This window comes from Caloenas nicobarica, chromosome 5 (assembly GCF_036013445.1).
Source record: "Caloenas nicobarica isolate bCalNic1 chromosome 5, bCalNic1.hap1, whole genome shotgun sequence".
Lineage (NCBI taxonomy): Eukaryota > Metazoa > Chordata > Aves > Columbiformes > Columbidae > Caloenas > Caloenas nicobarica.
In genome coordinates, this window is record NC_088249.1 from 15,286,298 (window position 1) to 15,310,332 (window position 24,035).

The 24,035-nt window shown below is 40.4% G+C and overlaps 2 protein-coding genes across 5 annotated transcripts in view; both read left to right on the forward strand.

Moving 5' to 3' along the window:
* The window catches only part of CLMN (calmin), a 77,231-nt gene extending 61,072 nt beyond the window's left edge, over positions 1 to 16,159 (forward strand). The window contains exons 7-13 of the mRNA XM_065636746.1: positions 531 to 724; positions 1,681 to 1,763; positions 3,215 to 4,531; positions 5,566 to 5,747; positions 6,496 to 6,556; positions 7,579 to 7,640; positions 9,301 to 16,159. Of these exons, the coding sequence (XP_065492818.1) occupies positions 531 to 724; positions 1,681 to 1,763; positions 3,215 to 4,531; positions 5,566 to 5,747; positions 6,496 to 6,556; positions 7,579 to 7,640; positions 9,301 to 9,454 (2,053 nt within the window). The 3' untranslated portion in view covers positions 9,455 to 16,159. The remainder of the gene's footprint in view (positions 1 to 530; positions 725 to 1,680; positions 1,764 to 3,214; positions 4,532 to 5,565; positions 5,748 to 6,495; positions 6,557 to 7,578; positions 7,641 to 9,300) is intronic.
* A 6,309-nt stretch (positions 16,160 to 22,468) lies between these two features.
* The window catches only part of DICER1 (dicer 1, ribonuclease III), a 67,819-nt gene continuing 66,252 nt past the window's right edge, over positions 22,469 to 24,035 (forward strand). For 3 of the 4 annotated variants that reach the window (XM_065636744.1, XM_065636741.1, XM_065636745.1), the window contains exon 1: positions 22,686 to 22,763. The gene's annotated coding sequence lies outside the window, so the exon portion shown is untranslated. Of the gene's footprint in view, positions 22,547 to 22,685; positions 22,764 to 24,035 lie in introns of those variants that run through there. The other variant, XM_065636742.1, reaches the window with a different exon arrangement.

Genomic DNA, 24,035 nt, shown 5'->3' on the forward strand with positions numbered 1-24,035 from the left:
TCATTGCAAGTTTGATGGCTATTTTTTCCTCCAAAACTTTAGGCATCTAACACACTTGTGCTTTATACATATACTGACACCATTTGCATTTGGCAAAACACAATTTTCTGCTATAGAAGGCCAAGTACACAGGCTGTGAATCGTTTATGCTTATGTTTTTAAATACTTAAGTGTTGGCAGTCTTCCCAAGCTATGGCATTAAAATGCTGGAGAGCAACAGAAACAGGAATCTCAGAGACATTTGGGTTTGTGAGTGTTAAATGTGGTCGCTGAGTTCTTGAGGGCTTTGTTTTTACTAACTACTTCCTACAAGCAGGTTGATGTCAGCTGTTAGCCACAGCAATCTAGTTTGTGAATTCTGCTCTATGGATGTATTTTGTGCATTTTGAAATCCAGGAGGATCTCAAATGTGACTTGTGCAACACAGCAACCTTACTTTTTAACTTTCAGGAGTCTTTGAAAATAATGATGCCTTTACTTTGGATTTTGTAACACAACCACTCATGTAAACTGTATGCAATTCTGTTCAGGTACGGTGTTGCAGTTCAGGATTTTGCCAGCAGTTGGAGGAGTGGCCTCGCTTTCTTAGCTATCATAAAAGCAATAGACTCTACTTTGATAGATATGAAGCAAGCGCTGGAGAAATCATCTCGAGAAAACCTGGAGGATGCTTTCAGCATAGCACAAAATAAGCTGGGTGTTCCTCGGCTCCTAGAACCAGAAGGTAAGACGCCTACATCGACTTTGTTGGGTAACATTCAAGCTATAATGAATTCATGAATATCGCAGTATGATACCTACCAAAAACCTCCCAGTGATGAGGCTGTTGATGTGATTGGTGTGTTGGGCTGATGAATAAGAAAAATAGAAATGAATTGGTCACTGGTTTGCAGCCGTATGCTTCCAGTCATACTCGTAAGCTCTTCGGGGCAGAGATCTTACCACTGCTCCTGGTTAATGTTTAGATGCTATGTGACATCTGCATTACTAGCTGGCATTAATCACCACCCTGTTGTGCTGAGAGGTGTCTCAATGCAAGAGCTCCATTTCGTAATGCCTACAGTCTGCAGAGACTAAGTGTCACTCCAGGATGATGTATGCGAGTCTGCCAGGAAAATGGGTAGATACCTATTTGAATGTATTTGCATCTCCCAGTTTTTCTTTTACAATGCATATATACACATATATATATCTTAATATATGTAAACATAAGCATATGTGTATATAAATGGAACTGCTTCTTGCAGTGTTTTTTACCCAACTCTTCTAGAGAGGTGTTAGGCCTTGATTTTCTGATTGAAAGCACAAATTGGTCATTTGTACTTTCATGGGTCACCGGTTAGACAAACGGGCCATCCTGCTAAAAATAAACCTTTGAGCAGTCACTCAACAAGATCACTGTCTAGTGACAACAACATAAATGACAATATGAAGGTGGATGAAAAGGAACCCTGACCAGGATTTGGTATGTATTTGGAAACAGGACAAAATAAGATGTTGAGAACTCTTTTGAGTACCATCCACAGGGAAAAGTATTTCTCTTATCTGTCAAAAAAAGAAAAGCTTTTGTAGCTGTTATTTGTCTTATCATAAAGGCAGGATAAACGACTGACAATCTGTTCCTCTGCAAGAGCGTTTTAAAGCCATGTGTACTCAAGCCCCTTGCGTCTGTCTCTATAGATATCATGGTGGAATCACCCGATGAACAGTCAATTGTGACATACGTGGCACAATTTCTGGAACACTTTCCGGAGCTGGAAGGGGTATGTGTTTACTCCTAAATCACGTCATTTTTTTAATCTGCTTTGGTGTAGTTTATAAAGTCAAATAGTGCTGTATTTATCTTCTAGGTTTCTTTCTAAGCTATTTAAAATAAACCACAAACTCAGATTTAATTTTTCACATTTTTGTTAAATCCAGTCAAATAGGCTTTCATTGGCAATCGCTAACACATTTTAGGTAGAACTGTGCTTTCAAACATTTACATCGAATTATAACTTCCAGAGGTTAGAACTGGCTACATAGGGGTCTACTACTTTGCTATATTAGTCTTAAATAAGGCTGAAATTTATCCCTTCATCTATGATGATTCATTGGACTTTGAATGCCATTTTGACTTGTCTTCTCAAGCTTGAGGGCCACAATCAACCTGTATTTGGCAGCTATCAGACACAAAATACCAGAGGCTGAATCTTGTCAATGCAGCAGTCAAAAGCACTCATTGTAAGCATGAAATAAATTGCAGCTTAAAGGACCAGGACTTTAATGCAGTCTTTATCAAAAATAAAAGAATAGAGGAGCAAGCAGAGATTGACAGTGTCAGGGATTGACAAAGGACGTTTGGAGAAACAGAGGATAAACTTACAGAGGAACTTTGAGACAGGAAACTTGAGGAAAATGGGAAGTCCCAAGATCTGGAGAACTGATTTGCATAAGCTGAAAAACTGTTCTGGAGGCTGCTTGTAGTTCCAGACAAACCTAGTTCAACATAGTCTTTTTGGTTTCAAAGGGTCCCCAAGGGACTCGGCGTCCCTTCAGTATCTGGGTAAGTTTTTATGCTAGAGTATATGCACATAAATGATGGTTCCTACATGAAAGGCATTTCCTTTAATTTCTTGACTGAAGATTCCAGTTGATATGTATTTTGTAGCTTATAAAATTGGTGTGCATTATTAAAGTCACTGGAATTAAAATTATTATAATAGTGTAATTATTGTTATTAGATTATATGAGCAGTAAGATTTGTTGGCATTAAGACTTGTGGGCATTTTAATGGACAAAAAGAAGCCTACTTTTATTTTTTTTTAAATACAATCTGTTGGAATGGAATAATCTAGTATGATAATATATTTCACAGTGGATTTATTAGACTTATTAGATTTATTTTATTCCCAGGGTTTGTGATTGTGTGAAAAAGCCAAGTCAGTTGCATCCACAGGTGCAGCAGGGAGAGATGAATACATTAATAACTGAGAAGTAGGCTTGTCTGCATTCTAATCTTCCTGTACAAGTGGCTTCTTGACGCGCAGCTTTGTTCAAGTCACTTGACTTGCCAAGTTGGTTTCCCTGCTTTGAAAATAAGTGAGTCACTAATTGGCCGTTCACAAGGTAATCGGCTGATGGGCTAGGTAGTTATTCTTTCTGTAGTGTTTGGGAAAAGTAAAATGGTACCTGAGGTATGATTTGGCTTGTAATGGTGTATCATCACTTACAGGAAGACTTTACAGATCCTGACAAGGAGCTTCCGATTGAGTCCACATATGTGCACATCAAAGACACACCTTCAGAAAAGGAAAGCAAAATCTTGATTTTAAGTAGAAGTGAAGAAAACATGTATACTGTTAATCACGAAAGGAGTCATCCTGCTCCTCCAAAGGTTCACATACATGACACCCCTGAGATAATCCCATCAGAAACCGTTCCTGAAAAATGTAATGGGAAATTGAGTCAAGTGTTTGATGATTCACAGGAGGGATCTGAAGAGGAGCCTCAGAGGCCTACCTCACTGAAAATTACAGGATCTACCAGTTTTGAATCCAATTCCTCTTGGGAGGTTCTAAGCGATAAATTCATGTCAGGTGAAGGGGGCATATCTGATGATCCACTGAAACAGAACAATGACCTTTCTCCAGCTGTTCTGACAGATCAGAAAAATTCTGTTGACTCTTTTGAAGACTACTCTGAAGAATTAACTAAAGAAACCTCTACTGAATATGACAACGAAACTAAGAGCCTTTCAGCCAATACTTCTTCCTTGAGTCCATTATCCTGGACTTCAGGTATACTTACAGATGAATCTATAAATAAAGTAGACGAGAGCAAAGCCCAGACTTCAATTATTTTACCAGAAGATACCTCAAAACAAGAAGATACGCATAAGTATGTCCTTCACCTTCTAAATGAGGAAATACTGAAAATTCCACAAAATGAACACACAAAGCAATCACCTGGCTTTGAGGCAATAGAAACTAACCATAGTTCACTGAATGATTCTTATCTCAAAAGCCAAGAACTACCTACACAGCACAAAATATCTGATGACTCTCTCTCAGATGTACCTAAAAATTCAGAGGACCCAGACAGCTGTGATGAAGCTGAGTCTTCACCTGAAGTGCTACCCAGTTCTTCAAAAGTATCTATTATACCCCACGATCTCTTTTATTATCCACATTATAATGTTCCCATATCAGCTGTTTTGAACGCTTACCTTGAGCCTTCTGTTGAAGATTATGATATTGGAAATGACAAAGCTGCTTCTGAAGCAGTGATGGATGTTTTGCATGAGAAGGGCTTACCAGAACAGAACTACAAGGAAGATGCTCCAGAGCCAGACTTGGGGAATAAGCTGGGTGTCTCTCCATCAGAAGTAGATACTGAGAACAGTGAGGAGGAAATAACTGATATTAACAGTCCTATGAATTCTTCTGATGAAAAAGAAGTGCCATTACTAGAAGGAGAAGAGTTAGAAATTGAAAAAGATGACAAAAAAGCCACCAACCATGAAGATTCCACTATTCCACAACATCCTGAGGTATTTTATTTTTTTATTGCCAGCATTTTTTGGTGTGTATTTGGGGAATTATGATCTGACCTCAATGGTTTTCATTTGCTTTCATTTTGCAATGTTTTGGAAAAATATGTAAAATGCATTTTGTTTCCTGTCCCATAACACTGTTTGCCACAGCCCTCTACTGGAATGAAAGGAATTGCAGATCCCTGAAGCGATCTGACATTAAAAGAGAGAATAAGCCCTAATACTAATAATACTGCACAAATGTGAATTCTGATTGTGTTTTAAAGTAGTTTGAGGCTCCTGTATAATCCCTAGACATAAAAGATTATCACAGAGGGTATTTTTAATCATTTGTAATGAGATTAAGAGAAAGTAGTATTGCTGATGTAGAAAGAATACAGGCAAAGGTAACTTTTTTCTGAATGCAAATAAGTTTGCCTGCAAAAACTTAAACCAATTCAAGTAGGATAAGTTATGTGGGTAAAATGAAGGCTTGTCTACACTGAAAGAGGGGGGATTTTTGGTAATTATTCTGAGTATTGGATTTAGGAAATTTGCTACGGCATCTCTTCTTGCAGACACTGATTTTGAATTGTTTTAGATGTTTTCCAGTGCAGTAATTTTAGACGGTGTTTTTCAAGAATGAGCGTCCATTTAATGTTACTCTAGCTGTTGCTTAGACAAGTTGCTTGGACATGTTTTGGTGCTGACATTTACTAGAGCATTGAAGTCAATTTGCTGTTAGCTTCAAAGACTAATTGGGGATAGATTAAAAACAGTCTTAGCGCATTACTTCGAGGAGCCATGTCATGTCATGACTTCTTTTTATATAAAAAGAACTGACAACTAATTGTATGTATGTTGAACTGATGATACTCAATGTATACGAAATGATTTTCAGTAAATGAATTGCTTTTTTTCTCTCTTTAGTGAGACTTTCAATCTCATACTACATGCAAATTAGCATCTGAGTGGGCTGCACCACTAAGATATTTGGAAGGATGGGGAATCAGTCTTGTTGTCTAATGCAAAATGTTTTTTAATTTCAACAGGCCATAGAAAAACATCCAGAGGATTTATCAAAAGCCATACAGAGACAAGAAAAAAATAGTAATAGGGAGGAAGAAGAGAAAAATATTATCAAAGCAGAAGACCTGCAGATCTCAGATGTTGCCACAACTATTCTGTCACAAGATAAAGTGGAAGAAATGGCTGATTGTCAGGAGTTTACCAGGTATTTCACATTAACTTTGTCTTAAATACACCTAACTGGCATGAATGCCTGGTCTATTGAAGGGTGCCTGTCCATTGGATGTTTCTTGTAGACTTCTTTTAGGAGCAGTGTACTGGGACTCATTGGCTTCTTCCTGTGTTTCTCTTAAACATGTTGAGTGATTCTGTGCCAGTGGGACTTGATTTGATGTTGCTGTACAAACTTTGCTACACAAACCCCAACTGAAACCCCAGTGCATTTTGAACATGGCAGTGTTATAACTGGTTTTTTCCAACAGAAAAAGTGTTTTGTAATTTAGATTAAATAATCCATGTGCATTGTGACACTATGTGGAAGCCTGACATTGCTTCACTCCAGTAGGTATTTGTTGGCCTTTTTTTCTGTCTGTGAACAAGTGAACCAGAGCGTGGTAGGCTGACCTTGGCTGGCCACCATGTGTCCACCAAGCCACTCTCTCACTCCCCGTCCTCAACAGGATGGGGGCAGAAGATAAGATGAAAAATTCATGGGTCAAGGCAAAAGCAGTTGAATGAAAAAAAGCGAAGGCCACATTTGGAAGCAAAGCAAAAGGAGACAAAAAAAAAATTTCTCTACTTCCCATCAGCAGGTCCGTATTATAACACATGCAACAACACGTGTGGTTCTGCATAGCTTAAAACTAGCATGTGCAATTTCAGTGGCTATCTTTGAAATTAACCCAAAACTTAGCTTTATGAATTTTAACACTTAGCTTTTACATATGCTTCAGAACCAGTGACAGTGATTCCAACATTTGTCTCCGAAAAAGATCTCCTAATCCTTCTGAGGAGGTATGTGGAAATTTACTTATCTCTGCTTCTCTATTTCTCTTCAACTTCAAAACTTCACATACTGTAAAAGGCTCTCCTGTCTAAATAAAGCTCTGTGATAATACAAAAGCCCTGTGACTTCTAATAATTTTAGTGCCAAAACCAGGCATAGCTGAAAAGCTTTACTCAACTCTCCTAAATACATGGAACTTAACCTTATTGAACTCTGAACAAACCACAGAGGAGTACCTAGTACTACAATTAAATATATTGTAACTTTCAGGCTTAACTTTGCCATAACTGTCGAGCTGCAATAATTTGCGTCTTTGAAGCTCCCTTTATGTGCTGCTCCAGTGTCTTTTAGTTTGTGCATTCTCTCTTTGTATGTTGGTGTTCCTGCAAACATGCTGGGTGTCTCTTGAACTGCAGTAGTTCTTTCCCTGTCCTTCATAGTAGCTATGTATTACCTCCATAGCAGCAGCTAAACCTAAAAGAATTTTAGTTGTAATGTGAAACTGCATCGTTAATGGCAGATGTAATTCATACTGGTTTCTTGAGAGCACACTATACAACTGAGCTCTGGATTTTTAAGTCTGAAGGAATGGACATCATCAGTAATCGGGGCTCACTGAGCAAGCATAGGAATATGGCTCTTTTCAGCGCAGAATAAAATTCTGACTGTCTCGAAGTTTTAAAGAAATGCTGCCACTAATGTTCAATGAAACGGAGGTTTCACACCTTTAGTTCTTTAGTTCTGCAACACTGTCAGAGCTACTAGAAATACATATGAATAAGGGGAGCTTTATTCAACTGAATGATAGGAGTTGAAAGCAAAAAAATCTTATTTCACAATGTTTTTTCTTTTTCTATGTGCACACCAGACTGCAGTCGTGGATGTGCTGGCAGGGAATAGATTTATAAGTACACTTTCATTTTATTTGAGCAAATGTTAAACATACTCTGGATAAAATACCCACACAATTACGATATTTGCGAAATGCTGATTTTTTTTCCTTATATAATCCCTTCCTGGTTTGTTTAAGGAAATCTGTGGTGTAAACAAGCAGAAGATGACAGATATAAGTGAAAATCCATCAGTCATCAGGTGAGTCATACTTATTCAGGCAAAGCCTTTTGCAAGGAATTAGTAACTCCTAGCTACTTCTAACAAAGTTACAAAGGGAAATGAAAATTAACTGTAATGGTAGACACTGACTGGATGCCTCGTGCAATAGCTCCAAGTCCATATTTCCCATAGGTGTAAGATAGGAGTCACCATCCCTGGAGGTGTTGAAAAGGCGTTTAGACGAGGTTCTTAGGGACATGGTTTAGTGCTAGAGTTAGGACTCGATGATCCTGAGGGTCTCTTCCAACCAAAACGCATCAATGATTCTATAGAAAACTTCTTTATTGCTTCATCTCCCCCTTGAGAGGAAAGACTCAACTGTCAAAGCAAGATTGTGAGCACTTTCCCCACATCATGGATATTTCAGCCACAAAAAGATTGGGAGGACTTCAAATATGAGGCCCTCTGGCAGTAATGACTCTTTCCAGGTTTGGAAGACTGACAGGACAATATTTCTTGTGGTCAGTGCTAGGGAAAGACAATACTTCAGTGAAGTTCTGGCCTCTGTTAGAGCACCCATGAGTTTTTATAATTTGTACGTGTGTTTAGTTTAGATTTAGGATGATAGATCCTGAACCCAGAGTGTGTATCCCTTTGGTATTAGGGTGTCCATATCTATAAGAAACAAGGATTGCTTTAGGTTTTCCCTCTCAGTTGATATTGAATAGTACCTCCCAGAACTTCTAGTTAAAACGATGGTTGCATTTAAATGCAGAAAACACACAAAATACTATTGGGATCCAGTGTGCTGGTCTCATGCTTCTGTTAAAAAAATACATGAATAGCTGTCACAGTTATGCCTGTTTGCAGACTGATGATATTGAGCAAGTTTTGTGTAATAGTCAGGTATATATCCAGTATAATATCTGAGCAAGTAGGATGCTCCAAGCCAGAAAAAGGGCTCATTAAAATAGGCCAAAACCCAGTTTTCTCCAAAAGCAGATATAAGAAAAGTATACCAGAGGGTGATTCGTATAGTATTTTAAAATTATAAAATGACTGTGCCGTCTTGTGTCTTTTTAAAATAAGACCTTTTCTTGTCTTTGTGAGAGCTCAGTGCTGCTGGCAGAGTCCATCAGGCTTTGCCCTTATGAGCCACAGCTGGAATTTTGGAAAGTTGGAATTTTGGGGTTGTCCTACAAAACCCCAACTGCTAGTTGGTCTCTGGAATTTGTGGGCTTTTTCTGTTTAATTTTCTGGTGTCTGACATGAGAAGCTTTTAAAGTAGATGATTTGGGGAAAGTATATCAAGTCAGATACAGTGCATAAGTAAAATTGTGAAAGTGTGATATGTGTTGCCCAGAGCTATGTTTACTGTTCTGAATATAAAAAGGCATCTTTTTGACTAGTGGAAATCACCTTAGATCAAAGGACTGTACTGTAACGGCAGCTATTTAAACTACCTGAAAATTTGTCCAGAATTTTCAGAGGACAAATTGTTTGCACATTGGCTCCTAAGGGAACACACTGCTGAATTCCATTGTGCACCTCCTAATCTAGCTTGGACTCCAATGACCAGATTGAAATGGTTCCTTAAAGTGCTGTCTTTTAGTCCACCCTCTGATCTTTACAATATATATTAACAGTGAGAGGTTTTTTTCTTTTTCCTGCCTCTTACCAAATTCTCTCCTGTTTTCAGGAAGAAAAAGGATTTGGAAGCAAGTGAGACTCCAGCACCAACTCATGCGAATACGATGGTTGAGCAGCCAGATATTTTCTACTTCATCATTTTCTTCTGGGTTCTGGTCTACTGCCTTTTACTCCTTCCACAGCTTCTTAGCAACAAAGTTTGATCTCTCTGAGGTGTGGAAAAATAAAGGACGGGAGCTGGATTGCTTTGTGTATCTGCATATGAATATGTTCCTTCAGGTGAAGCACAAACAGAATTATATTAATAGGACCTGGTATTTATGTTTATTATCAGGTTGTCCTCAATTCCTCTACTGTTGTGCTATGACAGTGTCTAAGCACATTTTATATTACGGTAATTGTGTAAATATATATAAAAATTACCTGATTTAGTAGATGCGATTTTGTACATTTGTGCCTTGCTTTATAAGATGCTAAATAAACCCAGATAATTATCAGTAGAAAGATGAACAATTCAGAGCTCTAGTCTTCAAAAATAATTCTTCTGGCGTCATTTACTTATGTAGGGCTTGACAGCTGTGGAAGAGGGGTGGTGTTGACTTGCCCACCTGCAAGGGCAAGGCTGGAAATGCTTTTACACATTTTCCATGAAATTCTTTGAGAGAGTTGGAGGCAGAGCAGAGCGGCAGGTGATGGAACATGCTGACCTCAGGAACTGATCACAATTCCCATGGCAATCCAGTGGAGCAACAAAATCAGTTTCAGGGTTTATTTGGGTAGAGGAGTTTGGTTTTTTAGGATTTAAATTAATTTTTATCCTGCACCTTTTGTTATGTCTAATTCGTAGGAATAAATTGGTTGTGGAGAAGTGTGAAGAACATACATGCTAGCTGCTTCTTAGGAAGGATCGCATGGGAAATCTTAGACCAGAAACTTCTGTAGAGAATACCTGAAGAAATACACTTCTTCTATGTTACTGATGGTCACCATCTTTGAAAAGAAATTAAAGAAGCTTAATAATTAATAAAATCAGGAATAGATACCGTGGTTTTAGTTTTGGTACCTCACTGTTTCTAAGGCTGCTTCTGCTTCCTTTTTTCCACTGCTTTTACTTAGCAGATGATGTGAAGATTTCTCTTTTTTGAAGATACAAAAGATAATAGGTAACTTACTTTGCTGAGGCTACTCTAAAGGCACAAGTGCATGGTAAAAGGATTAGCAATATCCCTTAAGTGCCCAAATCAATAAAGAAAGAGATGACAGATGGAAAACTAAATACAGAGAAACATTGACAGGCGGTGTTGACTTCGTAGTGCAACTGAAGAGACTCTCATGGCTTGTCCATAGACACAGTTGAGCCACTTCTGCATCTTGTAATATTTTGTCCACATCAGTGATCCCTTCAGGATACTTGATTTAGGATTTTTGCCAGAGGAGGTGTTCCCGTGCATTACAGGACAAAAGAGAGGGCCTCAAATTCAATTGAACAGCGGTAACTTTTCTCTGTGTGACTTTCAGTGAAATCAATCTTTTTTATCAGCACAGTTTTAGTTTCACAGTATACTTTGTGAGACTACTTGATGTTGCTGCTTCCACTTGAAAATTCACAAGGTTGACTGCAATGTTCTTCATAAATGAGGAGTTCAATAATTTACATGGAAACTTACAACATGTGGCTATAAGCTTTACATATTTTGTTTTAGAATAAGGTTTATCTCTGCCCTGGCTTAGTTTTCAGCTGAACTAATGGTACCCGGTGTCAGGACACATCTGAATATATAGTAACTCGTTTGCAGGTATTTAAAACCTGTTTTCAGTCATGTCATCTGCTGGGCTAATCCTAACCATCCATCACACTTCACTCTTCTTTATAAGTTTTCTGTTTCCCTGGGATTTTTCTTCTGAGCTGCAGTTAGAATTCAATAGCGGCAGTGCCTGGCAGGAGATCTTAAACATTGAAGATAAAAATCTGAATCTATTTCAGTCAACAGAATGCTGAAATCTTTTCTATTCTGTCCTGTCACTGTTGACTAGAGCTGGATTCACCCTGTGAATCTAAAAATAAGACCCTTTGTGCTTTGTGAGGAACAGATCCAAACTTCCCAACTTAATTCAGTGTAAATCAACATAAGTAAAAAAAGATGGTCTTTCATCTTGCTGATGAAAATGTTCAGTATTTTGAATCATCTGATTTTGTGATGCATGAACCTATTTGTGCTTGTCGATGAAGACCGTGATACTTTTTTCTGAAAGAAAACCTATTTTAGAATTCTCGAAGATGCTTTTTTTAAGTAGGCTAAAATATAACATTGAAGGTCTGGTGCTTTTTCTCTGAAAGAATAAAACTTAATGCAAGAAACTTTATATCCTCATCTTGAAAATCAGTGAATACCAGGCTGGAGCTGGCAGCTATTTAATAGCAGCAAGTAGCAATGTACGTTATTTTGGAGGAAAAGTGTTGACAACTCTTAATTATCTGCCAGCCTTCACAGGCTACTTTGGTTTATGACAACTTTTTCTCAGCCTTTGTACCTTATTCTCTGGTTCTTCCATGTTTCTTAGTCTTTGGCAGAGATTATCTGGAGTTGAATTCAGTCTCTTCATAGAACTTTACAGCTAGCAAAGTTTAATCAAATAAAATAAGCTCCCTTCTTGTCTTCTCGCCTTCCTCCCAAGAAAATTAATCAGAATGAGGAGGTCTTTGGTTGTCTCATCTAAACAACTGACATCCTTAAAGAATGGAAAACTGAATGGGAATGCACTGATGCTGGCAGTTTCATTACACAGTATTTTCTTCCAAGAGGAGGAAAAGCCAGGGCTTGCTTTCTTGGCTCCCACTGATGAACAGTGACTGAAACAGTGAATTAAATGTGCAGTTTAAATGTCAAACGGCATCCAGCAATTGTCTTCATCATCCCACCCGATGTTTGAACTGAAGTACGCTTTCCAGCCTATCCGGTGAAGAGATGGGGGATTGCTTCTTCCCTGCAAAACAGGTGAACCCCCCTGCCCCCCAGATTAGTCCATGATACTTGGTATTAAGTTGCTTTCTGCATTTGGGTTTGTTTGTTCATTTGTTTTTTGCTATAACAGAAGTAGTCTACCTTAGCCCTTCCATGGGTAAGAAGATCCAGGGTAAAGAGTTGAGTGATTATACTGGTGTAGTCAACTGTGCATGAAAAGAGACTGAACTCTTCAGGATTTTTGCCATTACTCAGAACTGCAAAAAATGACATCTGCATAGCCAGCAGCTTCCTCCACTTAAATTGACTAGTAAGCCTGCGTCTCTTCTTCCACTGTGCAAAATCCAGTCCCTCGATGCAAGTGCCCCATTCTGAAAACATGGCTTCTCGTTGGACTTTGTGTCCTATTCTTAGCTTAGAGGCTAAAAGTCTGATTGTGAAGCATTCACTATGGCAAAGCCTGTTTGAACTTGCTGGCTAAACAACTGGCTTGAGGTAGCAGAGGTTTTAAAGGCTGGTGGGAAATCTCTCATCTATCCATTTTCCAACAAATATGTGCACTGTCTGAATAAGGAAGTTTTTCCTGAATTTTTGCTTGGAGTTTTGAAAAGTGCTAATCTTGAACTGACCGCATTTGGTACTTTGATTTAGCAGTAGAATTCAGATACACAAGGGTACTGATCTGTTGAGACTGTTTCTAGAACCCGTTGTTGAGTTGTGTGGGTAGCAGCGTAATGTGGAGTCTAAGTGTTGGGAAGTGCTTGAGGATCACTGGACAAAGGATGTTTGATGTTCACAGAAGCATCATTAAAGTCTGAGAGACAACTGTAACAGAATGGTTCAATGTTATTGTAGTCATGTAACTTAACTGCAAAGTGTTTTATTGTGATTTTATAGAAAGTGCAAGGAAGGATATGCTAGTAAAGACAGATTCCTGCTAAATATTTATGGGGCAGATGTCTTAGAGTTGACAAAATGAGTTAAACAGCCACATAATCTACAAACCGAATTGAATACAGCCTTTGCCAAATTGTTGGAAATGATCAATGCAAATATAGGGAAAGCAGATTACAGAAAAAAATGACAATCACTTTTCCATGCCATGAATATTTTTGATGGATTGAGCTCTAAAATGTATTTTTATTGAGTTTCTAGATTGTAATGAATGTGTCTAAAGAATTTTATGCAAAGCTTGAGAGTTCAGCTGTTTTAAAATGATTTTTTTATATAGCAGTGATTATTTTATCTATATATTTAATAGAACTGTAAAACCATTTTAAGAGTACCTGTAAAATTCTATGTATGTGATATCACTATTTATTAATTATGACTCATGAGAATGAACGTTAAGCTATGCATTAGTTGTGTCATCCATTTTAAAACTGGAAACTCCAAACAGGAGAAGAGATTTCATGAACAGTAGACTCGAAAAACATGAGAAATGATTGAATACAATTGTGTGACTCTTAAAGCTGCATAGCAATATGTCATTTTGTGATGTTAAACTTTCAGCTAAAGTTGCAAAATATACTGAGTGATTAAGCTACTTTCTTCCATTAAAACTTCCTGAGGCTGAAACTTCTACATGTTGATATTTGGTGTCTAAACACACTTAAATCCTCTACATCTTCTGGAGACTGCCCATTTACTCCAGCTCAGTATGACTATAACTTCTTCATTCAAGTAGTGAGCCACTGAGTTTACGGGGGTACCATGCAATACCCAGTGGGTTTTTTTAGGGTTTTCTGCACCAATCCCCACAGAATCAGAGCTTTAGAAGATTAATTTGGCCAGCGTATATGGTATCATATTCAGCCACCTAACAAGATAATAGTTATAATAGTGCATTATCACTTATGCCAGCTTTAAGTACTTGGAGTCCCTTCTTGCCAAGCGCAAACCTGAATGCATCCATCCAGTCACGTGTTCAGTTCCTCTACTTCTGTGGAAGTCAATGCCGCACATCTGTGTGCTCAGCACATGCTGCAGGATCTGGCCCTGAGGGGACTTAAATTGACTTTAATGACATAAGCCAGGAAGTAGCTGAAACCCTTAGCGCTGGATCTCCCCAATTCCAATGTACAGAAACAATGCCACTGACTTCAGGTAACCCCTCTGTACATACAGCATTTGTTTGCCTAAATTCTGCAGGATCCATCCTCTCTTTCTTGTGGGAATTTAACATCTACTTCCATTTTTGATTAAGAGAACAGTGGCGGGAAACAAATGGCTGGAAGATGAGGGTGAGGTTACCGGCTGGAGTGTGGCTGTGACAGCTCCCAAACCGCTACAGCCGAAAGCTCTGACCCTGAAGACAGGTTGCCCACTGTTTTCCATTGCACTAATAAGTAGTGGATCTGAATGCAGGTAAAAAAAAACCTTTAAGGTTTTGTATTTCCACATTGTGCAGTTTTTTGTCAGGTAAATAAAATTCTTCCCCTGGGCGTACCAGTGATAACACTAATTTACAAATTGCTCATACTCCAGGTCTGTATCTAGACGGGACTTGCAGTACGGCTTGTTCCCATGCACGCTGCCCTAACAGGTGAAGCTGTTCCTGCAGGAGGATGAGAGGTACATGCACATTAAATGATATGGAAAAGTCATATTCCAAACGGGATAGCTTGCTCACTCTGTCCATTGCTTGACACAACTCTAGAGACCACAAAGAGTGAAAAATTAACCCCTTTATTTTCAAGTGCCATGTCCATTTCAGGGTTATCTTAACTGAAATTGTGCAACATCAAAGTATTTCTTTCCTCCTCTAAGTGCGAGATGTGTAAAGCTTCCTTCCACCTCAGTGGCACTTTTGATGACTCCAGGCAGCTGCCACTGCTGATATTGGAAAACAAGAACTGTTTTATTTTCTCACCGTGAAGGGAATGTCCAGGTTTCTCTGGAACATAAAATTGGCCCCAGGGTGATTTATATACTTCTTTATTCATAAAAAGGCTAGAAGGGGCAATAAAAATAATTAATTTTACCTCAGCAAGAAATACTAAAACCAACCATTCCAAGAGAGGCTAGATCCTGGCCTTCACTGCTGCATTCAGATCAGGTAATATTTTATACCCCAATTAGTTTCATTACTTTCACTGGACCTTCCTGGAATCTCTTTGATTCACAGAATAGATTTGCTCTGTGTTCAAGGACCAATTCATATGGGGGGTCCTGATCCATGGCCATTACTAGACCGTAACAGAAAATCACCAGTGTTTACTTGGAAATGACTGGTCTGATTTAAGTCAAGTAACTTTCAAATTATATGCTGCTCATTTTTTGAGAGAAATAATGCAGTTATTTTTTAATGCCAAATAACTTACAGAAGTCAAATAAGTCTATTTTTATCATAATAAAAAATAAACTTCTGCTTTTGTCTTGAACAAAATGTATTTTAGTAGGCATACCACTTTGTGCTATTGTATTCTGCTGTGTAAAAAGCTGAAGAAAGCGTTTTACCCTTCTTGTTAGTTCTCCAGTTTAAAATGAAATCTGTCAAGAGCTAGTTTGCTAAAGAGTTAATGAGGGACTTTTATCGTGAAGAAATCATTTGTAAGTAAGGAATGTGGTATTTAGAATACATGCTGCCCTTTGGCAAGTGGTGAGCAATGATGGCTATTTAAATGAGAACAAATGCTGGGAGGATTTGAGTGGTAGCAAAAGATACACTGAAGGAGATGCATTTTTGTGTACTTTCAAATACATTTCTGAATGCTTTCAACCAGTGGTTTGTATTGAATGTTTGCACTTGTTGCTCAAAGATAACTTTTGTGAGAAAGAAATATTCTTTATAGTTGGTATGCCAGAAGAGTAGATGTTTTTAGAAACTGTTACACTGTAATAAGAGTAGTATTTACTAGTGAATAGTTCCACTTTATTTTATAAAATCTCCAATTTTGAAATAAATGGACAGGCTTCCTGTATATTATCTGTTATCTGTGGGTTTGTCCTTGTCCTCCTCAAAAAAAAATCTTCAAACATCTCATTTCAGGAGAGATCACCATTTTGTTCTTACTTTATTTATTTATTCATTACTATTATATCTACTATATAAGGTATATATTATTTTTATTTATGTATTCATTTTCATACCCAGAAACAATATTCACTTTTTAGCAGAGATGATCTCAGTAAACACAGCAAATTTGTAAAGTGCATTGTTTCCCCATCTACCCAAAAAGTGACTTTTAATTTGGGGGGAAGAATCTCAACTTTTATTCCAGTCTACAAACAGAATGAATTTTAAATTTTTATAAAAGTGAAGATTTATTAATTCATTAATGCATAGAAACTGGCATTATAGTGGCAAGCCGTGAGAAAGTTTACAGCAACAGTTGTGCTGAATTATATACTGTTCTTACAATTCAGTTTATCTGGCCTGTTTCTATGTAAATGTTTAGACGAGTGGATTAGTAAATTACTAGGTGCAGTACTGATTCATATTTACTATGTTCCTCCCCCTACACCTTAATTCCCTTTGCAGTATAGGATAAAAGGAAAATAAAGTACAACAGAGATGCAGTACAGTTCAGAATCAGCCTCATGATCTGTCTCCTGAAAAAAATACCTAAACTGGATAAACACAGAGAAAGAAAGTAGCATATGGGGGATGGAGTCGCAGTGCTTCTCTGTGGGTATCGTGCTTTAGGAATTGTATCTGTTCCTCTGTGCCTTCTACAAAATCAAACCCACGTTCTCTCTTCAGCACTAATGATACCTGATGGGTAAACAAAGCCAGCAGAGGCAGGACAACCTTCAAATCACTGGGCAGATAGAACAAAGACTTAGATTTGAGCTGTGATTTCTATTAAGGAACTAATACACATCAATAATATTTTCTTGAGTTGCTGTTTCTATTTATGTTACAAGGATTTTTTCCAGAAGAGTTAATTGCAGTAATTTATTAAATGCCTTTTAGTGTCTAACTCCATTCCTTGGTTAGACGGTACCATTGGCAGCTCTCTGTCCTTGCCAAACTGTACCGTTTACCTTGGAATATCATGTAACATATGATCAAAGCAAAATGTATAGCTCCATCTGCTGTAAATGCTTTGAAGTTATTATTTTTGCATTACATTTTTATGGCTGATCTGTACCCTGGAAAACAGATTTATCACTTTGCTGATAAGTATTTTCTGCATGTTAGTAGGAATCAGCATAAATACAGCAGCTAAGTACACTTACACATTGTGAAGTGATACTTCTCAGTTCTCAGGCAGAAAGGAGCACAAAAAAAGTATTTGAAGGACATTAGGAACTCCTGTTAATTGCCGTATGATGGATCTTTTGTACTGAGTCACTGCAGCTGTTTGTGAAATGTAGAAATTACGTGACTTGCTTAAAGTAACCTTGAGTCAGTGATGGATGGGAAGAGATTCCCAGTTACACTTCTGCTAAGCAATGGCTCTCCAGAAACAGCAACATTTTTTTAGGCAGTAGTCAGCAATGTGTGATTGTAAAGCTGCATAGGAAGACTGACTGAGTTGATATCCCATTTTTTATGCCAATTTCTACTGATTTGAAAAGGTGGACCAACAGTTTAACAAGGTAAAACAAACAAACAACAGTAAAGCAGTTAAAACCACTGACGCTTCTCTTGCACTAGGGAAAACATCCTTATTTAAAGTTATGAAGTCTGGGTCACTGAAGCATGAAAGCACACCAAAAAACATTTTAAAGAGCGTCTTAGGGGAAATAAAAAGTTTGTGCAACCTAACACCTTTTTAAAATCTCAACTCCAATTTTAGGAATGGAATCTGTTCAAAATAGGTTCTTTCTTTTTTTCTTCCAACTTCGTCCATAATCATACTTGCAGCTTTTTCTCATAATATATTGCAGGTGTTACTATTATGACTGTGGTTTAAAATGTTTGTAACTGCTCTTTTCTGCAGTGATTCACAGTTATGAACTGAAAAACCTGGTAGCCAGACCAGGGGCCGTTTGAGAGGAAAGTCTCAAACTAAACTTTCTCAAATGGGGTGCAGAATAGACACGTCCTTTCCTGGCCAGAAACTTGAACGCAACACTCCAGCCCATATTTTCTTGATAACTGCCAGCTTGTTTCAATGTGGGTTATTGAAATAGTGTGTGATGCTATGACAAAATAGCATCATGGCTGGTATCAACAGGAGGGAACAACAGAGGTCACCATTGTCTCGCGGGAAGGAATCTCCTCATTTTAGAACCTGATGAGGTGCATAGACCCAAAAAGCACAAAGTCTGGTTTCCGCTGCTGTGATTACACCATTCTACAGCATGAACAAAGACAACCACTCATGACACAGTGATTTTTTTTTTTACATTGCAATTTTCCTCTTTTCTAACCCAAACACTTTTTTTCTTACTCTTACCCAGTATGAAAAAAACAGAAACAGCCCCCACATCCCTTATTGATATGATTTTTTAAAAAGGGGTGATAAATAATATGTCTGTTTTCTTGTTGTGTTACAAGTTATCCCATAGAGTAAAACATTGGTATCTCCCATACTATAGATATGGGTGAATCTGTAATTTGGTACATTACTACTTATTCTGTTCTGGATTTTAATTAGTTGGGCTATTCCATTCTTTTCATCCAACGGCCTGTTTGCTTTGGTTCTAGGGTTGGTTGTGTAGTTTTTACCAGACACTGAATGCCAAACAGTTTGAAATACGTGGAATTTTTTAGAGTTGTGTATCACATTGATGACTTCATCTCACTTTTCTTTAAAAATCTTTGTAAGAAATTTGTGAAATCAACATAAAAGTCAATTTTTTGTTTGAGCTTTAAACTCTAGAGGTTAGCTATCATTATACAAGCATATGACATAAAAAATCCATTTCTTACGAAGGAAAGAGGATAGTGGTGATGGACTAGTAAGGAATAGCACAAATTTTATCCTAACTGCACTTTTAAATCAGAAACGCCTATCAGCATGCAGCCTTCATAAAGACATAACTGTGGAGGACATCCTTTTCTATCACGAAAATAACATCCAGAATTCTCCTGACATTAATGTGTTTTGTTTTCTGTGTTGTAAGTATTCTGCTTGTCTTCTCTTTGAACATACACAAATTGGATAAAATTCATTGTTAAATTATGGCCTGCAGAGGATTAAGGAGGGTTTATTTCTGCTCTATTTTACATTAGAAATAATTGATAATGCCAATTTCCTTCAGTACTTTAGGTAAAACTGGAAAAATAGACCCATATGTTCTGACAGCTCCCACTGGATAAGACTGAATAGCTGCTTCTCTTGCTAAGCTTTTGTCATGGGGTGTAATTATACTTCCATCCATAAAAAACCAGAAGGATGTCCCTTCAATACTGTAAAGTACCTAATACTGCAATATTTAACAACATGGGCATTACAGAAGACGTGCTATAAAGAGCCACAGAGGTTTGAGCCAAGAAAACACTTAATTTGATAATACCCCAGGCCTCTGTATCACTTTTAATCTGAAATAATTTTACTAAGGTTTATTTAAATGAATTTTAGAGTGCCCCAGTTAGCTCTATTGTCTTATACAGATTTTGTAGGCACAGTTATATTAAGGAAGATGCCAAGTCTGTGATAGAGTGCAGATGGAATGGGGGAGACTGGACCCCCAGTGACAGGCCTTCTGCTGCATAAACATGCCTTCAGCACAACTTCAAATGGGAGCGGCTGGCCACAAGTGGCTTTGCATTGCATTTATGGTTGTTGCCTTCTTTATTAGGCAACAAGGATGATCTCCAGGCCTTGCACAAGTGTCTTTGATCTAAGGAGACTCCTGACTTGGTCACCTAGTTGGACACAAGTGGATCTGGTGCTGCACCTGCGTACCTGACACATCCTGCAGGGTTTTGCAACAGGGCAAACAGGATCAGCAAAACACAGCACACAACCAAGTTGGTCCACCATGGAAAGGAGGTGTCAGGAGGAGGCAGAATGGGGCAAGCAACGTGTATGTACATTATTTAGAAATTTCCTTCCACCAGAGTGACCACATTGCCCACATGTGGCTATATCTTTACATTTTTGGTGTGGTGATTTGCATGAGTAGTCAGTCCATAGATCTGACCGCTCACTAGCACTACAGGTAGGCCTGTTCTGAGCTTTAAGTGTGTGTATCCCATCATGATGGTAAATTATCATAAAATACAGTATTTTTTTTTTCTTGCAGACGAATTAAGAAAACTACTGAAAAGTAACAGAGCTTTTGGACGTGTGTGAATGAAGGTCAGGGAGTAAGAGTTCAGCTTCAAAACTGAATTGTGCATTTAACAGTCAAAATGATACCAAAGGAAACTGGGGTCCCTAACAGTACAGATTTTTACCACTTACATCCATCTTTTGGCACAGTCCTTTTTTTTTCCATGCTCAGAAAACCAAAACCAAAACCACACAAAACAAGTAAAACCAACCAAAACCACACAAAACAAGTAAAACCAACCACAACCAAGCCCTTTCCTGTTGGTCAGCAATTTCATCTCTCCATAATGTAAATGAAATCCTGAGAAGGGTATCAAGGTAAAAAGGTGGAGCTATCAGCTCCATGGAGACTATTACAGAAAATCTTAACAGCTGAACATTGACAGTGACAAACATTCTGACTTTTGTGGAAGATGAGCACAATGCGTTGATGAACAGGTAGAGTGATTTGAGCCAGACGCGGCGTTTTCATGGTCACTTCCAAACACGGCTCTTCAGGAGTAAAGCAGCAGTTTTGTGCTCCACCACTACAGTAACTGACGACTAGATATTCAGCAGGACGAGTCCTCTCTGGTTTCATAAAACTGCCATTTATTTGGGGATGTGACTAGACATAAGCGTGATGTGATTATTGCATTTCAGCTCTTTGACAATCCATCAGGACTTACACTAGGCCAAGGAACTTTCAGACTCCAAATTTAAATTTACAAGAGTTACCTGTTTCATTACATGCCCTAACCACCTATCTGATCCAGGCTGTGGCTACAGATCTAAGCCATGCAGTAATTAAGCTTAGAGGTTTGGTGATCAGCTACATCTCTGTGAGGAGGGCTCAGTCTTCTCACCAGTCGCAAAGAGAATGCTGTTGGCAAGCGATGCCCTGTGAGGTAGGAACTAGGGAATTAACTGAGATTGGAATTAAAATAAACTGTAACGTAGCTCCAAACGCGCTACTTCTCATACACTAATTCACTCCAGTCCTACATCCTTCCTTACTGACCAGCTCTTCACACTTACAACTGAACATTCTCCTACATCATGCACTGTATAGCAGTTTTGTTGTGTTACAGCCCAGTTCAGGAAGATAATTTGTTCAAACGTTTCTCATTGTCTTACAAGTGTCCCCACAGTTTTGCAAGGACACAGCTTGCAGATTCCTGTCAATTGTCATTAAAGCTGCAAATCGGCAGCATGAGAGGCACAAGAAAAATTGTGTTCCTGTGTTTCAGCACCACGCGTCTCCCTTCGGTTCACCTGCGCTGAAGGGTTTTGATGGTGGAAAAGCTACCCTGCATCAACTGACTAACCCAAGAAATTTCAGGACATTTCTCAAAAAATTTAGTAGTAGCAGCTTGTAACATCACTCAAGCAACTGCGTGTCGGCAAGAACCCGAAGTGAGACCAGTGGCCCAGGTAGTCAACAGCCTGCCTTAAGCAATGGCAAAAGGAGATGCTGCTTAGGGAGTCCACGCAATCCAACCACCCCCGGGGGGCCTTTCTTCGCGTTCCGGGCTCAGCAAAAGCAAGGCCGCAGGGCACCAGCTTCCTGCTGGAAAAGCAGCACTTTGGCAGGAAGGCCCAGAGCGACCAGAAAGCTCAGTGCCGCTCAGGCCAGGCACTGGCCAGAGTCACCCAGCACTCCCCGCTGCTGCCAAAGGGATCACCTTTCTGCCGGGGCTTGCCTGGCGCCGTTCGGCAGCACAACCCCGCTCCCCCAGACCCGCCCCAGCCCGCAGCTCCCGCCGCCCCCGCTGCCCTGACCCAAGATGGCGGCCGCCGCCCTCGCCTCAGCGCGGCCGCCTCCCGCGCGCCACACCCGCCCAAGCGCGTGCACGGAGGGGAGGGCCGGCGGCCGCGAGCCTCGCAGGGCTCCGCGGGGGGAGGGGAGCGCGCGCACACACACACGCGCGCACACATACGCGCGCGCGCGCGCGCACACACACACACACACGTGAGCCCCAGGACCACCCGGCGGCTCCCGAACGGCTGCTGTATCCCGCTGTCGCATTGGCTGTCCCATGAACCTTTCACCTTTTACCCGCCTTTCTCCGCCAATCGCCTGGCTCCTTTCATAGCGTGGGGATGTGGAGTGTGTGAGCTGCGCAGGGTGGAATTCTCGGAGCGGGCTTGCGTTGCGGGCGTTGGGCGGCTCCTGTTGGTACGGGTGGGAGGGGTGGGGGAGGTGCTCCGTTTGCGTAGGGCCGGCAGCGCAGGGGGAAGGGAGGGGGAGGAGGTTGTCCCGGGCCCAGGTGAATGGAGGAACCTGACAGTTGGGGGGAGTGAGGCGGCGGCGGCGGCGGGGAAATGGCGGCGGCAGCACAATGAGACGCGGCCTGTAGTGGGGGGAAGCGCCAGGCTGGGTCCCGTCCGAGCAGGTAGGAGACAGCGGCCCGGGCACGCCGGCCCCTCGCACGGGAGCTGCGTGGCGGCTGAGCACGGGTGCTGGAGCCCGCCGGCCTGAGCTCCCGCAGCCCCGGCGCCGCCGCCGAGCGGGGTGGGATGGCGGCGGTAGCTCCCTGCTGCAGATGGGGCCCGCTTAGGTCTGCCCCGCCTCCGTCCCAGCGCCCGGCCTTGTCCCCGCGGGGCCCCGCCGGTCCCAGGGCCGAGACCACCGACCTCCGGGCCTCGGGATCGGCCTCGGAAACTTCCCGCGGGCCGCGGCGCCGGCAGGGCCCGCGTCCCGCGCGTGGGGCGGCGGCAGGGCCCGTGCGGCGGGGGCCGCGCTCCGGCCCCGCTCGGCTTTGTCTCCTCGGGCTCCGCGCCCCCCCACCCAAGGCGGCCGCGCGGGAGGCCCGGCCGGCCGGGCGCTCGGAGCGGCCGCGCCCGGGGCTGGGGGTCTCCGGAGCCCGCCTGCCGCGTCGCGATGGGCTCGGGGAAAGCAGCGCGGGGTGGTGAAAGAGTTTCTGCTCGGAAGTGTTAAAGGCAGTATAAGAAACTCTTAGCTCCTCTCTGTGCTTCCTTTTCGTTCTCTTCCAGTTCAAATGAAGGCAGCACATGGGGTGAAAAAAGGTAGTGGTAGTGTGATTAAGGCAAACCTTGGGCTGTGTGATCTTAACAAAAGGTTAAAAAGACAAATATTTTTGCACTGGAATTTGTTGCTGTGTTAAGTAATCTTAAAAAAACCCCTCGAATGAGTGGCGAAAATGGGTGGTGATACTGACATCTGAAAAACAAAAAGGATATCTTTTTGTGCATCATCATGAACCGTAAATGTTCGAACAAAGTCAATGTCTTAGTGGTTAACTTCAACTGCTAAAAGTCTGGAGGATGTTTGGCACTTCAGATGATCACTTATGAGTATTTTTGACGTTAAGATTCCGAACTTCAGGTTGTGTGGTGGGCTCAAGTGGTGGAAGTGTGTAGGCTGGTAGGTGATTTCCACTTTTAGAGAAACAAGACAAAATGGAAAATTGAAACAGAATTAACTTTGCAGACACTCAGTTTACACTATGTTCTATTTAGTCTTATGCTTTAGCTTTTTAAAAGCCATTTTGGGTGCTGTCTTGAAGTGCAAACTGCAGGTGTATGCTTAGTAAGTTGCGTGATGGTGTTTGTTTTAATAAGTTGATACAAATGCAAACTGAAACTGATATATCTTTTGCCATAATTATGCTCCTAAATCCTTCTCTTAAGAGAGTCTTTCCCAT